At 33.4% G+C, this 9,356-nt stretch overlaps 1 protein-coding gene across 4 annotated transcripts; it reads right to left on the minus strand.

The window, feature by feature from the left end:
- Positions 1 to 339: 339 nt before the first annotated feature.
- Positions 340 to 9,272, minus strand: LOC117106680. 4 transcript variants are annotated; one of them, XM_033248084.1, is made up of 8 exons: positions 8,310 to 9,272; positions 7,279 to 7,555; positions 6,426 to 6,459; positions 4,797 to 5,387; positions 3,742 to 3,831; positions 2,092 to 2,154; positions 1,767 to 1,808; positions 340 to 485 (listed from the first exon to the last, which is right to left on the minus strand). In XM_033248084.1, the coding sequence occupies exons 3-8, from the start codon at positions 6,436 to 6,438 to the stop codon at positions 355 to 357; spliced, it is 930 nt and encodes a 309-aa protein (XP_033103975.1). In that variant the 5' UTR covers positions 6,439 to 6,459; positions 7,279 to 7,555; positions 8,310 to 9,272; the 3' UTR covers positions 340 to 354. The 4 variants fall into 4 exon arrangements, with proteins under 4 accessions (XP_033103975.1, XP_033103976.1, XP_033103977.1 ...); XM_033248085.1 differs by having other exon boundaries at positions 2,092 to 2,151; positions 8,310 to 9,268; XM_033248086.1 differs by having other exon boundaries at positions 401 to 485; positions 1,795 to 1,808; positions 8,310 to 9,269.
- Between the last annotated feature and the right edge of the window lie 84 nt (positions 9,273 to 9,356).

Genomic DNA, 9,356 nt, shown 5'->3' on the forward strand with positions numbered 1-9,356 from the left:
CCCCGTCATGTTTGGCTGGCTAGTTTTGATTTACATTTCACATGTCTAGTTGTCATTGTAAAATGTAGATCAAACCAGTCATACTTGGGTGGTTTTTGATTTACATATTGGAACAGAATTTGGCGAGTTTGTTTGATCATGTCAGACCTACCTTTGGAAACTTGAATTACATTTTAAAGAAATTGGAACTACATTTTGGAAAATTTGAACTACGTTTTGAAAAATTAGAACTTCGTTTTGGGAAACTACACATACATTTTGAGAAATTAGACCTATGTTTAGAAAATTTTGCATTTACATTTTGATTTTAACATAGACTTTTGCTGCGTATGGCACTCCATAGTTAAGTTCATATCAAGCACATATAAATTCAAATAAAGTGAAATAGATACCTTGTGTAGCAGGTAATTGAATTGTGTTATTAAATATGTTTATCACTGAGTCAGTAATATTGCTGTTGACAAATTGACATCCAATTGTAGTACCTAAACAACAACAAAATTCAAATTAACTCAAGCTTAATTCCGATTTTATAGTTCTGGCAAATTACAGACAAGCCAAGGATCAAAAGCAATCAAAATGATAACAGAATGAATTATATTTACATAAATAAATATTTGTATTTAAATTGATTGATTTCTGTATGAGTACTGTATACTAATATAATTTCTGTAACATTTCGAATAATAATTTTCATTGTGGTAACATGCATTTCATAATGCTCAAAAATAAGAAATACACCATTTTTACCAAATTTGAAAGAAAATTTCTTAGAACCTGGCAACTACCACTGGGGAACTTCCAGAGGCCTAGCATTTCGTTCTACGTAGTTACCATCATGGATTAAGTAAACGATGAAACTAAATTACTAACGAGCACAAATATTTTTAAAACAGAAAAAGAATGAAATGTTGATATTAAAAACAAGTCTTAAAAAGATATTTTACTGTTCACATACAGTACAGTAAATTAGCAAAAGATCGTATCTGTTGTTTGCTACTGTTGTATGAAAGGCTTATCGGCACTCCGATACTCGGTGCTCTATTCTACTAGGCAGCTGCTGCTCAGACTAGGAGACTGCTGGAAGTCTCACAGTGAAAAGTTGCAAGACACTGGTGGCGCTGTTTCAAAACAGACCCAATAAAATGGTGTATATAATTCAAAGAAAATAAACTTATGTACAGTTTAAGCTTGTCTCATGTTGACCCAAACTTAAAGTGAACAAAAAAAAAAAGTAATAACCGTCATCTTTCTGATATCTGGATTGGGGGCTTTTCTTGTATGAACGCAAGGGTGAGCGTTTATGTTATTTATGTGGATCCTGCTAACCGTTAGCTAGTGTTTGTGAATATAACCATTCCTAGCTAGATCAGGCAAAGGTTATCACCGCATGCAGCAAAATACAGTAAAGGAATACTGTCACACTAATGAGGCTTCTACAAATTATGTCTGATTTTAAATACCACTTAATGCCAACAAGGCCTCGAGGTCATTAGATCAAGCACATATGGAACACTCAGCTCCCTGGAGAGAATTCAATAATGTTGTAGCTTTAATCAGCACATTTGTGTTCGAACCTACCAGGTAACCACTGGTACTCATGGGTGGAGAGAGACATCCATGTAAAATGCCTTGCCTTAGAACTCAAGCGAGGGATTTAGCCTATGGCACCCCACCTCCCACAATCTAAGTAATAATAAGAATTTCTAAAAAATAAATTAAATACCCAGTATATATTCAATTAAGTTCAATTTTAGTTACATTACCATTACTGCTTTGAACCATATTGTTTACCATGCAAACATTGTCTGAAAAACAAAAATGCAACGATTCACTGCTAATTTTGTCAATTTAGGAAGGAATACTGAAAATTGAAGAAAATGTTTTTGTCTGAAAATCTTAAATTCTTCTTCACTAGTAATACAAAATACTGTATTGAATTATGTATAATGCCATTACAAAATCAATAACATATTAATCTACAAATAGTTCAAACATATTCATATTGACAACAAATATTATTTTATTCATTACAGACAAGCCACTATATTTCCAATTGCTGTGATTGTATTGTACAAAGCTATGCTTTACCTGTAAATCCTGGAGAAATTTGCATTGCCTTCTCAATAGCACTGGCCACTGTCAACTGATCTGCTACCAAACAAAAAATAATTCACTTAAACACTGGTGGGGGCCGCCGAGAAGAGGGCTCTAGACTTGCAATTTTGATAAACAACTTTAATTGAGGAGGTAAATGCTAATTATCCTATTGAAATTGAAAATAGGATTAATAATACAACTAAAGCATGGACCTAGAATATAAATTTAACAAAGTTTTTTTTCTATTTGCTTAATTTCACCATCACAGACAACACAGAAGACGTTTTTTGAATTCACTGATGTTATTGGCAAATTTCAGTTTCTAAACAAGTTATACTGGCTGACATTTTGTGGGGAGAGACACTGTCCTACCTAACCCCTAAAACTTCACTGACTGTCAGAGGACTTACCAGAAGAAATGTAGAGAAATTTTTAACTTTAGAAAAAAAAAATTTTTTGAACACAATTTGTCACCCAACTACCACCAATTTCATTTTTTAACAATTACTTTTTTTCCTAAAAAGGTATAAAAATGCAGGCCCAAATTGCATTTGAGATCTATTTTTGAAACAAATTGGTCCACCACTATTCACGTCACAATATTATGGGTCTGATACAGATACGTAGGGTTATCCTGGGGCGCCACCTTCACCGGCATAATCAAACAATGTACAGTAAGCCTTTTAAAATGAAATAATTATTATGAGAAAGCAGTTGACATAATTTAGTTCATGTGCCAGTATTTGAGGTTTTTGATGGTCAGACTAAACTTTTTTGTAATGGTCTAACTATACAGGTTATGATAAGAATATTAGAGGGTTAACTCCAATGCATTCAATGTTCTAAACATGCAAAGCTGCGTGTGTGCCATTAAGATGGCTGTCGTAGATTCAGCAAATAGGAAGCATCATTTTCAATGGTGCCCTCAGGTGGTGGTAGAACAAGTTTTCTCGGATAAGGACTATAAACCGTAGGCCCAGTGTACACAATTGCTCATTTGCCCAGTACATCTTTCGAGTTGAGTAGGGGGTTACTCCGGTGTACTGGTTCACTCGGCCCCTGTCATGGACAGATGACAGTGCGCCAGTTTAATGGCTGCGGTGGACATGAAGTGACCCTCAGGGGAGGAGAAAGCTATTGAAAAGTGCAACATCTAGTCCCGAGTACATAAAGACCTCATTTATCTGCGCTATATAAATCCATCTATTATTATTATTATTATAAAAGTTTTTAGTACAGCTTAGTTACCCAAATGTCGAAACTTGAGCGTTGCGGTGTACCATATACGATTTTGATTTCTGTTCCTCAGTACAGTACTATATTTTAAACCAGGTACTCTACTTGGCTTCATTTTGAGTAGGCTAGTTTAATATGCATCAATATTATTAATAATAATGATTAAAGAAATAATAGTTGGCAGTCTTATTTATGGTTGTAACATGTATGATACTAAGCATGAATGTGGCGCTATTCTACGACGGCCATCTTGTTGAGTACACATACACAACTCTGCATTGCTTTGTCACCTAGTTAGTACTCTGAGTCTAACAAAAACAAGGGGGCCAATCCTTCCAGACAAAATGGCACACAATGGTTACAGAATATGTAAATTAATATTGTCATTCTAAGTGACATTCTTACCTGTAGATGTACTTGGGCCAGCTTCCGTGTCACCTGTGCCTGCGTCACCACTCAGTGTGTTACCAGTCAAGTTTAGCTCTCCTTGGTTATCTGTTATAAACAGATGCAGCAGCAAAAAAATGTATTTATTAACTTTGGAGTCTTTATGGACTGAAATAATGTATTATTTTTAATTTGGTTTTGTGATGTCTGCTGTGACTTTTCTTGTTCTCATTTGTTTTTCTTTAAGGAAATTTGATTTAATAATTGTTACTACAGTTTTTGAAGATTCTCATACACCACTGTAAGTAATTTTGTTAAAATTGTACAGAAAAATTTAAGCTGAAGAAATAATATTAAACTATAAATAAATAATCTAATAACAATCCTAATTCTAATCATGTAGAATTATAAATGGAATTTAAATATCAATATACAATAACATTTTAATTTACATTAGGTATATAGGCCTATACATAAAAATTGCTTAGAATAATAAAATTATAAACTTGAAAAAAACGTATTTTTGAAATTTTTAACTTCTAATTAATTGTAAATCATTTTTTTAATCCCTGTTAGGCTTCGTTTTTGTTGACATCTTATTATGGATAAATGGATTTTATAATTTTTAATCGTAAATTTTATCATGTATTAAAAGCATTTATTTCTTTTTATTTATATATGAATTGTATTACATCCCAACCTTTAGATTTTTAAGTTAAATTGGGATGTGCGTTGTGCCTTTTCTTGTATTGATTTATGAAAAGTTGTTACTCTTCAATTGTCAATAAAGAACATTTGAATTTGATTTTGAGATAGTATATATTTTTTTTAATTGCCACTTTTAAAACAAACTGTGGAAGCTAAACATTTTTTATACATTCATGTAATTTACTTGTAGTTGACCTATATACAATTCTAGGATTTGTATTTAATTGTGAGGGGACTTTGTATAGATTTGTTTAAACCTGAATTGATGACAATCAAAAAATCAATAAAGTTGAGATAAATATGACAAATACTAACAAAGATATAATGAGATTTTAATGACAAGATTCAAATTAACAATTAATTACCTGTAGATCTTCTTGCAGATTCTTTTATAGAATCCTTGTTGTTACCTTTGACAGTCCTCCTCAGTCCTATAGGGTCATTATTTGATTCAATAATGAGATATGTTGTTACATTTCTCATAAACTCATCCATGTTTTCTTCACATATCATTCCTCTATGCTCCAAGTCCACAAATAATTCCCATTTGTCAGCCTTTTGTTCACAGCCATAGAGTTTTGAGATCTTCTTCACATCATTGTCAGAGAGACTCTCTACAACCTTCATCAGACTTCGCCTGTTAGCTGTAAATCTTGATGTGATGACTGTCCTGATATCAAAAGATGTCTTCACTGTCAACTTACTTATTTCTGGTTCCAAGCCAAATGGCTTAGTGACATTGATAATATCGTACAGTACTGTTGGATCTGTGGGACTCAGATGTCCAGAGGCACATAATAATTCAAACAATTCAATCACGTTGGTGGCAGCATATAGCTTATCAGGTTCAGTTACAAGATCTCTATACAAAACCTTCAGCATAGCGAAGTATCCATGGCAATCATACCATCCTGACATGGACGATAATATTTCTCTGAATTCATTATCAGAGATTCCTAAAAATAAATAAATAAATAAATTACACAATATTTATTTTTTAATGGTTAGATCTATGATAAGGCAGAATTCTTTTTGCCTTTTCCAGGCAGTAGTCAATTCAGGGGTGGCGCTAATGGTGGGGGGGGGGGGCCATCTGTCTGGGAGAAAAAGTACAATTTGTCCAAGCGGGGCCTCCACCCAAAATTTGTCGGCGAGAAAAAAAAATTATATGTATTTTCTACATTATTAGTAAAATCGAGTAAATAATCCTTCTTTCTTTTTGATGTAGAATCTAATTCACTACCTGTTAAAAAAAGAAATTAGAAATTAGAACATTAACATCACCTACAGTAAAGCACAGCACAAATACATAAAAACTAAAGATAAGCTTAGCAAAAAATTCAATACTGTACTAATAAAGAACATTTGTAATAGACATAATAATAAGTAATAATATAATGAATAATGATAAGTAATATTGGTTCAGGCCTACTGTCTAGACAACTCCAAAAGAACTACATTTTCAGTCACTTTATTTATTACAATAAATTTCTGTAGCTGTGAGGATATAATAGATATCTGCAGTGGTGTATCCAAGGGGGTTGCTGAGTAGTATTACATTCTAATTATGAATGCTATGAAAGATAAATGCACAAAAATTGACTAGTAAAAGAGACGTATAAATAAAATAGAATTTTGTTCAGATAATATGCATTTCTTGCCAAATTAATGCTTGTATAAAGTACTTAGTTTGCATTTAATTCAATTAACTTATTAATTCTTTTTTTGAACAAACCATGGGTGCTCAGGCACCCTGGCTACTCCCGCTGGATACGTCATGTGACGGTATCTGTACTAATAAGTTAAATTTATTTTATCTACATGCTGAATACCCAGGTTTGACAAGGAATGCTCCCCAGGGAGGAAGGAGGTTACACATTGTGTTGAATTCTACACTTTCCCAATGAGTAATAGTGGAAGGTACTACAGGAATATAATAGCCATATATTACTGTGTAGGTTTATAATTGTCAACAATTTTTGTTTATATTTTACCTGACTCATTCATCTTTCTTGGTGTTTAACACTTCTGAAAGGAAATGAATAACTTCAATTAAACTGATGAGCTTCACAAATTTTCACAATACAGTAAAATTTACAATACAAAATTGATTTCCGTATTATTTTCAAGATACGGTAATTAAACGGAACTGACATTTGAGGGGGGAACAATTAAACGGAACTGACATTTGAGGGGGGGAACCGGAGCAGGAGGGCAGTGATATCATCAGAAACAATTCCAAAACTACGGTTGATAGATTTGGTCATCTGAAATGACTTTGACTTTTTTATAAATATAAGCAAGGAGAATGGTTCTTGCATGATATTGTTTTACTATTTATTTTTACATAAAAAAATTACGCATGTCAACAAAGCATTTGGGTAATCAATTTGTTGTTGATGCAGCCGAGAATGTGCGGTGAGTCTTTTTATAGGGAAAATTCTCTCCAGCACTTTCCCAATCAAAATTGTTGCAGAGGATCCTGATAGTAATGGTAATAGACACAATGTTGGATCAAGTGACCTTCAATGGATACAAAATTCCAACAAGGTATTTTCATGTATGCATCATCTTACTCCATTTTACCAAAGTATTTCTGTGATATTTGCAAACTCAATTCCTCTCTTCACAATTATTGCACTGGATGTAGATCTGATGTTTAGATTCCAAATCATAAGACAAATTATTTCCAACATAATATTAGATTTATTGGAACTAAACTATGGAATTCCTTACCTCCCTCAGTTGCCGATGCCATTAATAAAGATCATTTTCAATCCAGCTAAAGAAAAACCTTATATCTAGTTATTAAACTTAAGTAAATATTGGTCCTTTTTATCCTCTTACTTTTCACTTTAATTGTGTTCGGTTTCTTGGTATAATTTGAATTGTTTGCTTTCTTTTTTAGGTTGTGTCTTCTTTGCCCTGGGTTGTGTCTTCTTTGCCCTGGGTTGTGTCTTCTTTGTCCTGGGTTGTGTCCTCTTTCTTTGTGCTTGTTTTTGTGTCCCCTTGTCGTATTGTTTCAGGCTGACGCTCCACAAGAGTTTTTATCTTACTGGGTCTATGCCTTTCCCTTTTCCACAAATTGTTTTGATTTTTTATTCTAAAATTGCTTGTATTTCAACTGGAAAAGGAATAAAAAAAATGTTAATTGAATTGAATTGAAAATTTAAAGAGACAGCACCAGTGACGCTTGGTAGTAGGAAAATGCACGATTTCATTGCAGTTTTCTGTTGTAAGGCACATGGTTTTGTTGAATAATTTTGGTTGGAATACCAGAAAATTATACCAAATTTATTGGAAATTAAACTTGAGAATACTGCCATAATGGTTTGCTAATGACCAAAAAGATAGTGGCCCCAAATATTGAGATTTTCGTGAAATGTCAGTCTAGGCCCCTGCATATCTACTACCTGCTCATGTATGCAGGAGTTTTTGATCCACAAACTGTAAGTGGGACAAGCTATATTTCTGGGTTAGTTCAAAGTTCAATCAAGAATCATTTATATTCAAAAGCCTAAAATGCAAGAGAATGCTGGAATAACATAAACACTATTTTGAACAATCGTAATTGCCTTTCCTTGTTTTTATAACCACAACATAACCTTTCCTATATTTTCACACTGATCATAGTGCAAGTTAAACCCACTATACATCACAAGACAACTAATGTTTCTTAGTCGCCAATTGTGTCTATTATGCAACCGTTGAAACAGATACGGTGAGGTATGTACAGGTATGTGTATGTATCGGAGACTTGCACACAATATGCATTTTATCTTTTTTAGGAACGGCATGAGTAGCACAATAATGGTAAATTACAGAGCAGCCAATCTAATAGGTGTGGACAAACTTCCCTTTACACTTAAATAACTTACCTAAGTGGTTTGTTTGAAAGACTACCTAGCTCCCTTTTCAACTCTGCCTCAATAATTTGCCTCTAGATGCCTTTCTGAGTTATAGCATCACATCTTAGCTCATCCTTTAGTTGAATATGTGACTGGTATTATTTAAAGTCAAGTACTGTAAAGAAAGGAAGAAATCAATGTGATTGCACAATAATTAAGCCACAGTAAACTCACACTTTCAAATAAATACTTAAATTAATACTCAAATAACATCAGTGTTGCCCAAATTGACCTAACATCTCACAAACTGACTGACCATAATTCCAAAACGTCAATTTGCTTGGGTAAAAAATGAGTCAAGTTGAATGGTTTGGTGGTGAAGCTGCTTGCCTTCTAATTCTAATTTATTCATAATTTTTTTTCTCATGACTTAAAAAAGCTGAGAATCATTCATCGTGTAACAAATCATGGTCAAGGTCAAATCAAGAAAAATGGAAGTCAGACTTTTAAAGTACTTCGGTAGTTCTACAGAATTTTTGCCTAATTACGGATGTACAGAAATGGACAGGCCTGCAGTAGACCCATAAATAAATAGGTCTGAAGTCCAGAACAAATGCTTTTCCCATCAGGATCTTTGGTAATGTCCCTAGAAAACTCATACCTGTCAGATTACTGATAAATTATTGTGAAAACTTAGAAGTGGCCTGTAAATCTATATCCTGTCCAGTTTGTTCGAAATTCCGCAGATGTTCTTGCAATTTTGAGCAGCTTATGTCTTGCAGAATGGGAAAGGGAGTGGCACAAGGTTGGAATTTATAAGAAAATAAAAAAGATAAAATCTAGTAAAGCACATACAGGCTCTGTAAGTATCATTATTATTATTAATGTACTACGGTACAGTTGGACTGTGATTTACTGATTCTGATTTACCGGTTTTCAGTCTCAGTGGTCTCGTCTTGAGACTCGGCTTAGGCAAATGACTACGCAAATAGTTGGTACTTGGTAGGCAAATTACAAAATGACATTTCAAAGTTTTTTTAATGACCGTCACATTAAAACATATAAGGCAAAAAAGCG

The sequence above is a fragment of the Anneissia japonica genome, unplaced genomic scaffold, assembly GCF_011630105.1.
Source record: "Anneissia japonica isolate Jap-2015-1 unplaced genomic scaffold, ASM1163010v1 scaffold28273_len10490_cov131, whole genome shotgun sequence".
Lineage (NCBI taxonomy): Eukaryota > Metazoa > Echinodermata > Crinoidea > Comatulida > Comatulidae > Anneissia > Anneissia japonica.